This window comes from Mobula birostris, chromosome 4 (assembly GCF_030028105.1).
Source record: "Mobula birostris isolate sMobBir1 chromosome 4, sMobBir1.hap1, whole genome shotgun sequence".
Taxonomy (NCBI): Eukaryota; Metazoa; Chordata; class Chondrichthyes; order Myliobatiformes; family Myliobatidae; genus Mobula; species Mobula birostris.
The window spans coordinates 111,291,688-111,308,774 of record NC_092373.1 but is presented as its reverse complement, the minus strand read 5'-3'; the positions used below and the strand labels follow the sequence as shown (position 1 = coordinate 111,308,774).

Sequence of the window (17,087 nt, the reverse complement as noted above, 5' to 3'; positions counted from 1 at the left end):
TTCCTCTGACCGTGGTCCCCAATTCATGTCAGACCTCTGGGCTGCGATGGCCCGGAACCTCGGTGTTAGGCGGTTTATCACCTACAGTCCAGTGGCCTATGCAAGCAGTTTCACTGCTCCTTAAAGGCTGTTCTGAGGGCTTCCCTGACCAATGGTTTTTAGCATGATCATATCGCATTGGTCCTTCTGAGGCTCAGAACTGCAGTCATCCGCAGCTGAATTGGTATATGAGCAGATGTTACAAGTGGCAGGTGATTTCATTCCTGGTTGGCCTCTCAACAGTGTTTGAGCCTCCTCGGTAAATTCAGTTCCTTTTCTCCCATTCCTACTCCCATCATGACGTACAGCACTCGGTTATTTTCGTCCGTCAAAACACACACCAATAACCCATTAGGCTCCCTTATGGTGGCCTGTTCCGTATTTTGGAGCAGGGAGAAAAGACTTTTATCCCAGATAAAAGGAGTAAACCTGAACTTATTTTGGTCGATCGCCTTAAATTGACTCTCCAAGACCTGGAGTATTCCACTGTCATGCCTGATCATGAGCATGTCAATCACCTCTGGACGAGCCAGAGACATCTGCGGTTTCTCCACCCATGGAACAAAGGACCTGAGCCAGGCAGCCTTTCCAGGCTCTGGACAGGCTCACAATGCCAGTTTTAGAGAATTCTCGGGGATCTGTGTATGGTAATGTAATTGGGAGAAATGTATGTAATTCACAACCATTGACATTAAGTTGGGGCTTTGCTTTAAGAGGCTGGCCTGATATGATGACATCATTATGTAAGGATTTTTAGCACGTTATTGAGTTTAAGCTTTGGAGTTTAATTAAATGTGTTACGGGTTTCATTAAACATAAAATGCCCTGCTTTGTTTTATTTGCGAAAACCAATAGGGGAAACTTCTTCACTCAGGTGGTAGAACATGTAGAATGAGCAGCCAGAGAGAGAGGCTGAGGCAGGCACATTGAAAGATACTTGGACAGGTACATGAATAGGTAAAACGTGGACATAGGCCAATGGGGCTACCTAGAATGGCATTGTGGTTGGAATGGAGCTGTTAAGCTGAAGGGCCTGTTTCTGTCCATGGATCTCTGATTCTATAAATCACAATGTTATTTCTAAGTGGGTTTGCCAACAATTTTAGTGCTTCATCTTTTACAGAGTAACAATATCATAAGCAGCACTTACAATACAGGCCAAATCGAGGCAACAGAGTCCAGGCCCCAGAGCATACCAAAGCAACAGAATCTGATGTTCAGAGGACGATTTAAGTGCCCGGACGAATCAGAAAGGCCAGGTACAGGCCGAAATGGGGTGGCGAGGACCAGGCCCCAGAGCGTATTGAAGTGACTGAACCCGATGTTTGGATGGTGATTTAGATGCTGGGCCAGACTAAAGAGGTCAGGGTGTCAGGACCTGAGATGAGGGATGGGTCAGTTCAGCTCACTGCTCCAAGACGTTTCCTCAGCTCTGCACTGAAGTAAGGGTCTTTCTTTGTGGACTTCATTAAAGCTATTTGCTTGCATTTATTGTTTGCACGGTTTTTTCTGCACATTGGGTACGAATCTCAAGGTTGTATAATGTATATTATACATGTACTTTGAGCTTTGTAGCCTTCCACATAAGACTTTGCAGTTGGTGGAGTACACTGTCACCAGGTCAGACTGAGAAAACGTTAGCTCAGGGCTTTGTTCACTAGGAGGTTTCATCTGGAAAGTACAATATGTTGCTGTTGTCCATGGGTACATAACATACATTACCTGTGGTGTGCCCCATTCTGTCTAAGATGTATCTTGATAAATCAATTGTCCTGTCAATTTGAAAGAGTTGCAAGTCTTCTTCATCTAATGCAATGTCTCCCCAAAATGCAGCTGAAAAACAGAAACAGCATTGGTTTAGATAAAGGACCAAACTGAAGTAAGCCAGAAAGCAGCACAAAATAAGTACGAAACAACTGAGAGTTAAAATAATTGACCCTGATTAGTGTTTCAAGGAGTGTGAGAGTTTATTTTATTTCACCATTTCAAATAGAAGAGTTCATTAGGACAAGATTCATGGAGAACCAGAGCTGGGCAAAAAAGATGGAGTGGGATTTGGTTTGAAGTTGCTCCACGTTAAAATAGGGGTGGGAGTAAAGTCCTGCAAAGAGGAGGCTCATGTGATGAGGCAGAAACAGAGCTCTAGGGGAAATGGCAGAATGCCAAATGCTGAGCGAAAAGTGTTTTTGACATGGTTTGTGGCGTTGGGAGTAAGTTAATGTGTGGCCAAATGAGTCAAAGACATATTTAAGACAAACTATAAATGTTAATCTAATTATACTCAGGAATCTAATTTGAAAAACCAAACTTGCCTGGTGTCAGTGTATGCCAAGTAGGTTTCAAGTAACAGCAAGTGAACGTTTTTTTAAACACAAGCTTATAACTACTGGGATGGGTAAATCTTTTGAAGTATCGAAATCAACTGCGATCTCCTTTTCAAAAGTATTAATAAAAAGTGTTGGTATGGATGTTGGTGAAGACAGGATCAGCTCATCTTATTCTTTCCCAGGAGGGCTCAGTCATAAGGTATGGGAGCAGAATTAGGCCATTTGGCCCATCTCTGTCTACAGAAATTCCTCATCTCCATTCTAAAAGGAATGCCCCTTTATTTTGAGGCTGTGTTCTCTGGTCTTAGACTTTCCTACTGTAGGAAACATCCTCTCCACATCCATTGTGTCAAGCCCTTTCATCATTCAATAGGTTTCAGTGAAGTCACACCTCATTCTTCTGAATACCAGTGAATACAGGCCTAGAGCTATCAAACACTCTTCATACCCCAAGCCATTCAATCCTAGAATCATCTTCATGAATCTCATTTGAACCCTCTTCTGTTTCAGCACATTCTTTCTAAGGGGTGCAAAACTGCTCACAATACTCCATGTGAGGCATCACCAGTACTTTCTAAGGTCTCAACATTACATCCTTGCTTTTATATTCTAGGCCTCTTGAAATGAATGTTAACATTGCATTTGCCTTCCTCACCATAGACTCAACCTGTAAATTAACCTTTAGGGAATTCTGCACAAGGACTCCAATTCCCTTTGCACCTCAGTTTTTTTTTGTGTTTTCTCTCCATTTAGAAAATAGTCAACCCTTTCATTTCTTCTACCAAAGTGCAGAACCATACACTTCCTGACACTGTATTGCATCTGCCATTTCTTTGTCCGCTCCCCTAGTCTATGCAAGTCCTTCTGTAAACCGCTCTACTTCCTCAAAACTATCTGCCTATCTTCGTATCCTCTGCAAACTTTGCAACAAAGCCATCAATTTCATCATCCAATCATTGACATGTGTGTTAGGCATTCTTCTTCTACAGGACCTTACCATTCCCTTCATCATACATTGCAGATAAACACGTCAAAAAGAATGAAACAAATGTCCCCTTGAATTCTAAATGCAACAATAAATAAATCCCATCACAATGTTCCTGACTGTTCTATGAATATGAGACATTAGCAGAGGAGTAAAGAAATGACACTGAAGTAGTTTGGTAAAAGACATTGGGAACTATGAGTCAAAGTCAAGTTGATTGTCATCTATACAATTATACGTGTGCACAGGTGCAATGAAAAACTTACTTGCAGCAGCATCACAGGCACATAACATCAGATAAACAGCATTCACATAAATTGAACACATTTTACCAGAAAATGCAATTAGAACAAGACAAAAATTAATCTCCATTTTAATGGAAAGTGCTCAGAGCAGTCATAGTGTTGCTAAACTTTAGTAGTGATTAGTATTTTGCCTGTTAGTTCAAGAACCGCAACGTAGAAGTAGCAGTTCTTGAACCTAGTGTTGTGGGACTTCATAGTTTTGTACTTCCTGTCCTTTGGTAGTTGCAATACGATGACATGGCCTGGATGGCTGAGATCTTTAAAAAAGAGAAAGGGTGTCAGAGTGGAGGAAACATTTAAAAATCTAAAATACATATGAAAAATAATGGACTAAATTTCATAACAATAACAGAAATATTGATCAAGAATGATGCAGAGATTAGAGTCTGTTGTCCTGAATACCGAAGTTTTCATTTTTTGTAAAAATTATAGTTAATTTTTTATAAAATTTCGTTAATTTTACAGTGTGGAGAATAACAAGAAATGTGGCATTCTGACAAATTTGCCCTTCTATATTAAAAGGTCTTTCTAGATGACCAGCAGCGTGACTGCTTTCATGTGATGGTCTTCTACAGAGATCAAAGGGATATTCATCTTCTGATAAAACTCAGAATAATCACAAATAAAAAAGATGACACTGAAGTAATTTAAACTGAAGCAACCATCTTTTCTCTGATATTCTGTTTGATATCTTTCTTTCAAAATTTAATAGCTGGCAGAAATGCAACTGGAAGAATTATAGCAACCCTAGTTCTCTGTACGAGAAAATCTGGTGAGATTTGCTCATAATTTTTAATCTCTTGGCCAATCAAAAGCAAGAGATAATTTATATCGACCCTGCTGATCTGATGTTTTGGTTCATTACCATTTCCTAAAGAGGTCCGATTCAATTCATCAACAGTGAAAGAACTGGGCATGGGGCATGTTTATAAGGGAACTTTGAAAATGAGCCTCAGCAAAGTTGTTGGGAATGACTTTGAATGGAATTGGAGTTGGGATGGGATTATTATTGTTACGTGTACCCAAATACAGAGAAAGATCATCTTGCATACTGTTCATGCAGAGCAAATCAATCACATAGTGCATTGAGTAGAACAAGGTAAAATAATAACAATGAAGAATAAAATGCAACAGCTACAGAGAAAGTGTATTGCAGATCAAAAAAGTACAAAATCATAATGAAGTAGGTTGTAAGCTCAAGAGTCCATTTTATCGTACCAGAGAATTTAATAGTCTAACAACAGCAGGGTACAAGGTGTCCTCTAGCCTGATGGTATGTGTTTTTGGGTTTTTGTATATTCTCAAATGGAAGAGGGGAAAAGAGAGAATGCCCGGGCTGGGTAGGGTCTTCGACAGGGGCCTTTGCTGTATAGTATAGTTGGAATCCACAGAGGAAAGGTGGTTTTCTGTAATGTGCTAACCTGTGTCCATAACTTTCTGCAGCTTTTGTTTTGCAGTCATGTGCAAAGCAGTTGCCATACCAAGCTGTTGTGCATCTAGATAGGATACATTCTATGGTGGAATGGTAAAAATTGGTAAGGCTCAATGGTGACATTAGCCTCCTGAAGTAGTAGTAGAGGTGTTAGTTAGCTTTCTTGGCTGTGCCATCTATGTGGTTGGAGCAGGATTTGGCAATGTTCATTCCTACGAACTTGTAACTCTCAATCTTTGCATCCCCGATGTTGAGCAACATGCACACTGCCAGCTTCCTAAATTCAATGGCCAGCTTTGTTGACATTAGGAGAAAAAGTTGTTGTCATGACACCATGTTCCCAAGCTCTCTGTGCTCCAAATCATTGGTATTTGAGATACAGCCCATTAGCTGCAAACTCGTAGGTGGAGTTAGAGCAGAACAATATATCACAGCCCAATCTAAAGATCATGGGGGGAGGGGAAGAGGGGGTACAATGGCACAGCAAGTGAAGTTGTTGCACCAGAGTGCCAGAAACCCTGGTTCAATGCTGACCTGGAGGGCTGCCAGAGTGGAGCCTATGCATTCACTCTGTTACCGTATGCCGTTCCTGTGGTTGCTGCAATTTCCTTCCACATCCCAAAGATGTGCAAATTAGCAGGTTAATTGGCCAGTGTAAATTGTCTCCAGTGTATAGATATGTGTGGAATCTGGGTGGGGGTGAACTTGATGAGAATGTGGGAATAATAAACTATGAGAATAATGTAGGATTCATATAGAATGGATGATGTGGACTCAATGGGCCAAAGTGATTGCTTCTGTGTGAAATTTCTATACAACTCCATAGTTGCAAAATGGCAGAGGAGAAAGGAAAAAGATCTAGATCTAAAACAATACTCATGCCCTTTCCATCCGTGAAAAGCTTTGCAGGACATAGTCTGGACTTTTCTGCCTTCTCAAGTTTCATACGCGACTTATCCTCTATTGTTATTGGCAACAGTGACAGTGATGCAGCCAAACTTGCATTGGCTCTGACTTCAAAAAGAGTCACTTCACCATAAAGACTGTAAAGCCCTCAGGAATTGACTGGGCAGATTCATCAATTAGGCAATCAAGTACTGAAGACATCTGGGTTCTATTCAACATTTGTTCTGACAGAGGACCATTGGCCTGTAATATTAACTCTGCTTCTCTTTTCAAAAGTGCCTCCTGACCTGCTGAGCATTTCCAGAATGTTCTGTGTTTTAGTTTAGAATTCCAGTATCTGCAACCTTTTTGACTTTCATTTACATCTGCATCTGTTTTCATCACCATCCCTACCTGAGCTTCTTGCTCTAAAATGGAACAGTCTAGCCAAATATAGTAAAGTCTTAGTGTTGTGGCCACATAGTACTGAAAAAATTATTAGTGTTAACCAAAAAAAAATCAGTGTGATATTTTAATTTAAATTTATATGTTATAAATACCACTATTAAAGGCAACAGCAAAATTGAAGGAACATTTCTATCAAATGTCATGGTCTGAGAGGCACAGATGATGACGTGTAAAAACTTGAACTGTTGTCAATAGATTTTGACACATCGTTTATATTTTTAGAAAGAACCTATTTCCTAAGGGAATTATTGCTGAAGAATTGAATATTTTTAATAATCTTGAATTGACAAATGGATCCTTGCACAAAGGCAAAGGATGTTTTCAATGGATCTTGGCGATTATTATAAGTGAAGCTCATCATGACAGAGAAGTATGGAAAAATTACAACACTGAAAAAATTCCTTCTCAATTTTAGCCTTTCTCCATGCTGGAAATAACATAATAATTCTTACTAACACATTGAATTAGTGCTTGTAGCCAAACAGAGGATGATATTTTGGGCACTGCATAAAAAGTCAGACAATCATATCATTTTATTATCTGCAGTTTTCATAAATAGTGAGGCAGACTTTTTTCATTCTTGCTAGGATACAGCTAGTAACAGTCCCACCATACTCCAACCCTTTTATGGTGGAATGTATATCCATAACAATCTTCAGCAAAGTTTACAAGAATTCTACCCAATTAGTTTTCCAAATTGCAACTCAGATTAATCAAAAGATCATAGAAAGTGTACACCTTGTCAAATCATGAACTTAACAAAAAAAAGCCACAAATTCTTCTGGAGCTATAATTAACAATTATAATTTACACTGTCAATTGTCGAGTAACAATTACTTTATTAGTTGTTGTAGCTGTTGGAATTGATTCTCATATCAGTATATTAAAATGAAACTAAGCTTCATCTCCATGCTTCGAAAGTGCACCTTTATGTGAAATATAGTAGCTGCTACCCACAATAGGAGAGGACCATCTCAAATACTAGTTGTTCACATAAAATTATTGGTCTCTTTGCACCGGTTTCATTATAACCTAAAAAACTGGATAATTGCTATAACTAGGTGGTAAGAAGCAAGAGTCAAATTGATTAAAAGGCCTTTCATCTTTGTAGAAGCCATATATCTATCTTCTGTCTCTCTGTATTGTATTTAGTGTTGTGTGCTTATATGCATAATCTGTCACGTGGGTTGGGATGTGGTAGAAGCAAACGAGTAGAGTTATGTATTCACGCTTTGTTAGTCTAGTTTCACTTAGCAGAGAAGGAGTGAGTCACAGGTAATGATAGTTTTTGCTGACCACTCATTACACCAATATCACTATTGGACCACTTAGTTATGCTGATTTGAATGCTAAGATTACTATATCGTTAATTTAGTTTCATTAGATCAGTTGTCTTTGCTGGTTTCATAATAGAAGATCGAACATACTTTTCTGATTTGGAAATTTGTTACTTGGAAGCGTGGCATACAGTGTCAAGTACCCTGGCTCAGTCTCTCAGCGGTTTTGGTTTGTCTTCAAGTAACCGCTACATTCTCAACCCACTGTCAGCATGCTAAACTATCACTCAAATATAGAAAGTTGCTGGAAATGTCAATATCATCTATGGAAAGGAAAAAAACAGAAGTCACATTTTAGGTGAAAGCCTTTTATTGAACTGTTCTGGTGAAAAGTCAAAATGTCAACTGTTCTTTTTTCAGCAGAATCTGTCTATTTTGCTGAGAGCTTCTAGTATTTTGTTCCTACTTATCAATTCCAGCATCCACATTTTTTATGATTATTGAATTACACCTAGTTTACCCAAAGTGTCCAGAATGTGCTTGGGCTTAACAAATTCTCACATTAGCACATTAATAATACATTATTAGTAACTTCTGGTCAGCTGTTGTGTCAGAGAGATTCCAGGTACCAATTTACATTTTCCCATTTATTTCAATTACATTGAAACCATATCAGTGAGTTGTACACATTTTACTCTGATGCACCAGCTCTGGGAAAGATAACTCATGCTACTACTATGCTTGTAATTGGCAAGAAGTCTGATTTTATCATGCTGGTGAATTTGGGTGTGCTTGGACCTGCTCCTGCCATACCTCGCTATACTCCCTAGTGTACTAGGATTGGCCCTTCATTTGATTATGAGGGCTCCATCCAAGCACAATGTTACTTTCTCTGCTTTCTCTTCACTGTGAGCCAATGCAACTAAATCAATTAGCTCTTACATTCAAAACCCACTGGGGCTTGTTATGTAGTTTAGCAATAGATTACACTGCTTTTCTTTTTTTCTGGTGCAATATTCAAGTATAACATCAGATATGCTGATGACATCATACTAATAGTTGACTCAGGAACAAAACTTAAAGAAGTACTCACTATAGTAGCAGCAGAAAGTAATTGCAGAGGCCTCTCAATCAACACCAAGATGACAGAAAGCATGGTCATCTCCAGAAAGACAAACATCCCACAATGTGTGATCAAGATCGGAAATACAAACATCAAACAAGTCAACAAATTCAGATATCTTGGCAGCCTAATAACAAGTGATACAGGTGCGACACAGGTATCCAATACAGAATAGCAATGGCGAAAGAAGCTTTCCAAAAAATGAAGACCATATTAACAGACAGAAAGATGAGCACGTACACTAAAAACAGAATACTGCAGTGCTACATTTATTCTATCCTGATTTATGGAAGTGAATGCTGGACCATTTCCCCAGTAATGGAAGAGAGACTAGAAGCAGCTGAATTATGGTTCTACAGGAGAATGTTAAGAATATCATGGACCACACACAGATCAAATGAAGAAGTTTTCAAAAGAGCCCAAGCAGTTAGATCACTCATACCAACAATAAGAGAAAGACAACTCAGATTCCTAGGACACATCATGCGGAAAGATGAACTAGAAAAGCTCATACTCTCTGGAAAGATTGAGGGGAGCAAACCTAGAGGGAGACCTCGGCTTATGTACATCAAAGGCCTAGCCAGGTGGCTACACATTGAGGAAATGGAAGTCATCCAAAGAACGAGGGATAGATCTATATGGAAAACTATGGTCACCAATGTCTGCATCAGATATGGTACCTAGACAGACAGACCATATTCAAGTGGAAAATTTAGGTGACTGTGCTTATAACCACAAAAACAGTAGACAATGAAATAGCTTTTTTTTACTTAGTTTTTGTTTTCAGTTTAAAAGTTTCCTATGTCAACTGTAGTACGGTGGATATGTAACAGATTTCTTATTTACCTTCTGCATGTTTAAGCATATTCAGGTTTTTTAGGTTGTTAGTGATTACAATGCAGATAGGAAACTATTTTTAGAAATGCTAGCCTGTGCCACCCTCAGTTAGTATTTACTAGTGTCTCCTACCAGGAGGAGTACATGTGTTCAGGAATAAATCCAGCCGTTATTTCCCCCACAATCAAATAATCAATCAAAGATCGCAATCTAGTCCAGTGAGAAATAATAACTCTTTTGGCCAGATGCAAACTGGCTGTCAGCACTTAGGTTAGTAACTGTGGTTTCCTGTAATTATTTGCATGCAACCTTAGTTGCTCCTTTGCCAATTTATGTGCATATTTAAACTATGTTCTGAACGTATGCTTGCAATTTCTCATTTTCCTTACTTTTTCTTTTTTTAAACCTCTCCTGCTCCCTGTACGCATGCATTCACTTCTCAACTCCTGGTTATACTGTCCAACAAACGTTCCCCCCTAATTTTTCTTACAACTGCATGGACCAACATTGCTCTAAGCATTTCAGTTACACCTGCACAGCTTAGAGGGAACTATGCCCAAAAGAACTCCCTAAATTTCCGTACTCCTCAACTAACTATTACAGGCTTCCCTCAATGATCAGCTAGTCCTTTGTAGTTCTCAGCATCTTCCAAAGTGCCGGTGAGAATACTTACTGATACCAACATACTGAGCAGCATCTCCAAATACCTCTTGCAGTTCTCTGGCCGACCTTCATAACCGTTGCATTTGTGAAGATTTCACTTTGCCAATCATATCCCTATTAAATTAATGGCTTCCACTACTAACCCTCTGAGCCCTAAGTAGATAAATAGTTGTCAGGACAGTCACATCTCCAACCTGAATCCCCATTCATATGTTTAACCAGACATTTCAACCAGAAATAAGCAAATTTCTACAGATGAACCATGGAGAGCATTCTAACTGGCTGCATCACTCTGGTATGGGGTTAGTGGGGGACGGGGGCTGCTGGCTACTGCACAGCATTGAAGTAGCTGCAGAGAGTTGTAAAATTAGTCAGCTCCATCATGAACACGAGCGTCTGAAGTATCCAGGACATTTTCAAGGAGCGATGATTCAGGAAGGCAGCATCTGTCATTAAGGATCACCATCACCCAGGTTATCACCTCTTCTCATGGCTACCATCATGAAGGAGCTACAGGAGCCTGAAGACACATACTCAATGATTCAGGAACAACTTCTTCCCCTCTGCCAAACGATTCCTGAAGGTACAATGAACCTATTGACACTACCACACTACCTTTTTTTTAAATTTCTATTTTGCTCTACTTATTTAACTACATTTTATTATTATATATATACATACACTTATTAACATTCAGTTTTTTTCTTTTCTATTATTATGTATTGCATTGTACTGCTACCACAGTGTCAACAGATTTCACAATACATGCCGGTGATATTAAACTTGATTCTGATTCAAATAAATGAATATCATGAGATTTGTTGTTTTGTGGCAGCAGTGCATTGGAATGCATTAAAAATTGCTACAATATGCAATAAAAATATGGAAACAAAAATTAAATAAATACTGCAAAAGGGAACGAAATAGTGAGGTAATGTTCAAGAGCTGACGGATCACTCAGAAATCTGAAAGCAGAGTGAAGAAGCTGCTCCTACTCTGAGTGTGAATCTCCAGGATCATGTTAGGGTCATGTGATTGGTGAAATTGTACAGAATTCACAAGCACCAACATTGAGTTAGGGTTCACTTTAAGAGGCAGGTCTAATGTGATTATGTAACTATGTAAAATACTTTTATGTAAATTACTTTTATGTAAAGGACATGGCAGACCAATTGAATAACTACTTTGGTTCTGTCTTCATTAAGGAGGACATAAATAATCATCCAGAAATAGTAGGGGACAGAGGGTCTAGTGAGATGGAGGAACTGAGGGAAATACATGTTAGTAGGGAAGTGGTGTTAGGTAAATTGAAGGGATTAAAGGCAGATAAATCCCCAGGGCCAGATGGTCTGCATCCCAGAGTGCTTAAGGAAGTAGCCCAAGAAATAGTGGATGCATTAGTCATAATTCTTCAAAACTCTTTAGATTCTGGACTAGTTCCTGAGGATTGGAGGCTGGCTAATGTAACCCCGCTTTTTAAAAAAGGAGGGAGAGAGAAACCGGGGAATTATAGACCGGTTAGCCTAACATCGGTGGCAGGGAAAATGCTAGAGTCAGTTATCAAAGATGGGATAACAGCACATTTGGAAAGCGGTAAAATCATCAGACAAAGTCAGCATGGATTTGTGAAAAGAAAATCATGTCTGACGAATCTCATAGAATTTTTTGAGGATGTAACTAGTCGAGTGGATAGGGGATAACCAGTGGATGTGGTATATTTGGATTTTCAAAAGACTTTTGACAAGGTCCCACACAGGAGATTAGTGTGCAAACTTAAAGCACACGGTATTGGGGGTATGGTATTGATGTGGATAGAGAATTGGTTGGCAGACAGGAAGCAAAGAGTGGGAATAAACGGGACCTTTTCAGAATGGCAGGCAGTGACTAGTGGGGTACCGCAAAGCTCAGTGCTGGGACCCCAGTTGTTTACAATATAGATTAATGACTTAGATGAGGGAATTAAATGCAGCATCTCCAAGTTTGCGGATGACATGAAGCTGGGCGGCAGTGATAGCTGTGAGGAGGATGCTAAGAGGATGCAGGGTGACTTGGATAGGTTAGGTGAGTGGGCAAATTCATGGCAGATGCAATTTAATGTGGATAAATGTGAGGTTATCCACTTTGGTGGCAAAAACAGGAAAACAGATTATTATCTGAATCGTGGCCGATTAGGGAAAGGGGAGGTGCAATGAGACCTGGGTGTCATTATACACCAGTCATTGAAAGTGGGCATGCAGGTACAGCAGGTGGTGAAAAAGGCAAATGGTATGCTGGCATTCATAGCAAGAGGATTCGAGTACAGGAGCAGAGAGGTACTACTGCAGTTGTACAAGGCCTTGGTGAGACCACACCTGGAGTATTGTGTACAGTTTTGGTCCCCTAATCTGAGGAAAGACATTCTTGCCATAGAAGGAGTACAAAGAAGGTTCACCAGATTGATTCCTGGGTTGGCAAGACTTTCATATGATGAAAGACTGGATGAACTGGGCTTGTACTCGTTGGAATTTAGAAGATTGAGGGAGGATCTTATTGAAACGTATAAAATCCTAAAGGGATTGGACAGGCTAGATGCAGGAAGATTGTTCCCGATGTTGGGGAAGTCCAGAACGAGGGGTCACAGTTTGAGGATAAAGGGGAAGCCTTTTAGGGCTGAGATGAGGAAAACTTCTTCACACAGAGAGTGGTGAGTCTGTGGAATTCTCTGCCACAGGAAACAGTTGAGGCCAGTTCATTGGCTATATTTAAGAGGGAGTTAGATATGGCCCTTGTGGCTAAAGGGATCAGGAGGTGTGGAGAGAAAGCAGGTACAGGATGATCAGCCATGTTTATACTGAACGGCGGTGCAAGCTCGAAGGGCCAAATGGCCTACTCCTTCACCTATTTTCTACGTTTCTATGTTTCTACCGTACTTTGCTTTTGGAGTTTAATCAGTTATTACAATTTTTTTCTTAAACATAAAATGCTTCTGTCATTTTACTTGCAAAAGCCAACATGGGTGACTCTGATGCTCTACGACGATTCGAGGGTTATTGAATATGTTGGTCAACATAGTTGTTTTGAAATTGCCAGAGTTTTGGGAGCAAAATGTCATTGCTTCATTTGTACAAGCTAAGGCCCAATTCACGCTGCGAGAAATCACCACGGGTCACACCAATTCCTACTACGTGGTAGCATCACTCAGAAACTCTATGGCTGCAAGAGTGGTGAGTCTACTAGAACACTTACCTGAACACAATATATACATATCACTGAAATCTCACCTATTACAGACTTTTGGACATTCGGAGTCTGAGTGCGCTGAACAGTTGCTCTCTAGCAATGTTAGGATTGTGGAGATTATCGATCATATTCTGTTTCTCCTGGGAAATCACCATCCTTGATTTATCTTTTAAAAACTCTTCATGCAGCAAATGCCTGATCAAGTTTGCATAGCCCTCGCTATGGCACCTATTATGAATTATAAAGAGCTTGCTAAAATGGCTGATAGTCTGATAGTCTACACCCAGCCAGGCAGTGATGCATCATTCCTTCTCCTTTCTTTACCTCAGTTAACCAGATCAGCAACGCCCTCAAAACAAGGGCGCCCATGGCTGTGAAAGAGACAATGCTGGGCCTGAGCTTTCACTATGCGCGCTTTGGTACAAAAGCTAAGTGTCGATCGCCTTGCAGCTTCGACAGTGCCAGTACATTGGGACATTAAGGGTCCGGGAACCCTGTAGGCTCCACCTGCTGGGGATCTCTACTGTTCATTACGGACACCCTTTCGGGACGATGCTTCCCGTGTGCCACGGGTGCTCAAGTGCATGTGCTGCCAGCATAGTCTATTGATGAGAATGCAAAGAGTGACAAAACCTGGCTGGAGGCCACCAATAGCAGCAGAATCCACACTTAAGGGACAAGACAGGTGATGCTCTGTTTCAGTGGGCGATGTTACACATGGGGCTTAATCCTGGATAAATCAGCTAGACCTCTCCTGTGTGCCCAAGGACTGCAGGCTTGTGAATGTCAAGTACTTTGGGACGTTATGCTGCTCTCCAATTTCCGCATGACGACTCTGTGAAGTGCATGCACCACCATGCGAGTTTACTCGACTGCTGGGTGAATTCCCAAACTTCACCAAGTCCACATTCTCCACTATAATCACAAAATATGAGGTCGAGCACCACATTACCACAGCTGACCCGCCAGTCCATGCCCATGCACATAGACTGGACCCTGAAAATCTGGCAACCGCAAAGGCAGAGTTTGCCGACATTAAAAGACATGGCAGTGTATGCCAGTCGAATAGCCCCTGGGCTTTGCCCCTTCATACGGTCCCCAACTCCAATGCTGGTTGCTGCCCATGTGCCGATTACCAACGCCTTAACAAGGCCACCACCCCCAATTGTTACCTGGTTTCATACTTCAAAGACTTTTCATCACATTTAGCCGGAAAGTTACTCTTTTCCAAAGTCAGCTTAGTTAGGGACTACCATCAGGTGCCTGTGTGCTCCAAGAACATTCACAAAGCAGCTATGATAACCCCACTTAGACCGAGTTTCTGTGCACGCCTTTTGGGCTGAATAACGCGGCACAGACTCTCCAATGGCTGATGGACTCCGTATTAAAAGAGTTAGATTTTTTTTTGTTTACCTGGATGACACACTTGTTACCAGTGCATCCAAATCCAAACACTTATCTCATCTCCACACACTTTTCAAGTGCTTAAGCCAACATGGGCTGATTATTAACCCTGCTAAATGCCAGTTCAGGCTGTCAACTTTCTTGGCCATCGCATTTCTGCAGAAGAGAGAGCCCCTCCAATCAAAAATAGCCGTTATTTTGGATTTTCCCACTGCCCTGCACTGCACTACTAAAACACTACAGTTTTTAAGGTATGGTGAATTTCTATCACCGCTTCATTCCACAAGCTGCTGAACTTATGCTCCCCCCCTGTATAGTGTGTTTAAAGGCCATACCCCTAATCAAATGCTTCACTGGTCAGCAGACATAACCAGGGCATTTGATGGTACCAAATGAGCTCTTTCTAATACAACCCTACTGGCGCACCCGCACCCCAGCTCACTCATAGCCATTACTACAGGCCTTTCAGTCTGTGCTCTGGGTGCTGTGCACAAACAATTGGTTGGAGGCTTGTGGCAGCCTTTCGCCTTCTTCCGCTCTGTCTCCCCTGAAAGGAAGTACAACACGCTTTACCATGAACTTCACTGTCTATCTGGCTGCTAGCCATTATCGTTTTCTTCTAGAAAGTCGCCATTTCACAGAGTTTGTTGACCACAAACTCTCCCTGTATGTGATGGCTAAAATATCAGACCCTAGGTCAGTTCTGATGAAGGGTCTTGGCCCTTCATCTCTGGAAATGAACAAACAGTTGACATTTCACACGAAGACCCTGCTTCAGGATTGAAAAGGAAGGAGGAAGACACTGAAATAAAAAGGTAGAGAGGGGGGACAAGCTAGAAGGTGATTAAGTGAAGCCAGGTCGGGTGGGAAAGGTAAAGGGCTGCAGAGGAAGGAATCTGATAAGAGAGGAGACTGGACCATGGGAGAAAGGGAAGAAGGAGGGGCAGCAGGGGGAGGTGATGGGCAGGTGAGGGGAAAAGGTCAGAGTTGGAGGGCAGCAGAGATCACAGAGTGGGGTAGTGAGAGAGGGTCTCACTGAATTCCTGTCTAAAAGCAGATTTAAACTTGTTCAGGGTAGGGATCCCTCAAACAGGCTTAAACTCATGAGTGTCTGCTGCCAAAATCTGAGTCCAAATTCACATTCAACCATCCATCAGCCTCAGCTCACAGAACTTTGTTGGTTCCTGGCTGCATTTTAAAATTCTCATTTTTGTTTTCAAATTCACCTTTAAGTTACTTGAGATGTTTGTGTCCCCAGTGTTAAGTAATCCACCATTGGCAGCTGTGTCTTAGTTGTATAGCCTGGCATTCTTTTTCCAAATCTTCCCACGTATCAATCTTCCTTTGTGCTTGTAAGAAATATTTTAAAATTTTACTCTTATTACCAAGCTTTTGCTTGCTTTCCCTCTATCACTCCTGTGACTCAGTAACAGATTTTGATTGATTATGCAAACATGAAACACCTTGTGATGTCAGAACCGTTTAAAATGCTGAATGAACGTAAATCTTATTGCTGATGTACAAAGTACATTCTAAGACACTGGCCGTGTAGTGTCTGTGGATAGGGCTAATCTGGGCAAATTAAATGATGAAGTAAGAGAAAACATGAAAATTACAAATAAAACACATGAAGTGTACTCTAATTTGAAATTGAAATTCAGTTTTTTTGTAATAGTTCAGAACTAATATCAGAGTCTAACAAAATAATGCACTCCGGTTCAGCCTCAATTTTTGTTTGCATTAATGTTCTCATATCTGTCTTCTAAACTGGAAAAATTTGCCTCCTCCCTAAATGCCAGTGGTATTAAGTGGGGGGGAGGAGGTGGGGGTGACAGAAAGGGATCATAAATCAGAACTAGAGCTAGGAAACAACAAGCAGGAAACAATGTCATTAAGTCCTAATCAGTTGTGATAATGTAGATTATAAAATTAATTAGGAAATTAGTGAGGCATGTAAACAGGGGTACTGCCGGCATCGTACGTGATTTTAAAATACATATTAACTGGGCAAACAAATTTGCAATAATAGTGTGGAAAGCAAATTTATGAAGAGTGCAAGACATACAAGTTAATAAATTGAGGATTCACTGAGGAAATACTTTCACATCCATTATTATGCAAAG

At 40.6% G+C, this 17,087-nt stretch overlaps 1 protein-coding gene across 5 annotated transcripts in view; it reads right to left on the bottom strand.

Annotated features, from left to right (window-relative positions):
* tll1 (tolloid-like 1) overlaps nucleotides 1-17,087 on the bottom strand; it is a 414,821-nt gene that overhangs the window by 251,323 nt on the left and 146,411 nt on the right. For all 5 annotated transcript variants that reach the window (XM_072255927.1, XM_072255931.1, XM_072255928.1 and 2 more), the window contains exon 3: nucleotides 1,762-1,872. In XM_072255927.1, coding sequence (XP_072112028.1) covers nucleotides 1,762-1,872 — 111 coding nt within the window. The remainder of the gene's footprint in view (nucleotides 1-1,761; nucleotides 1,873-17,087) is intronic.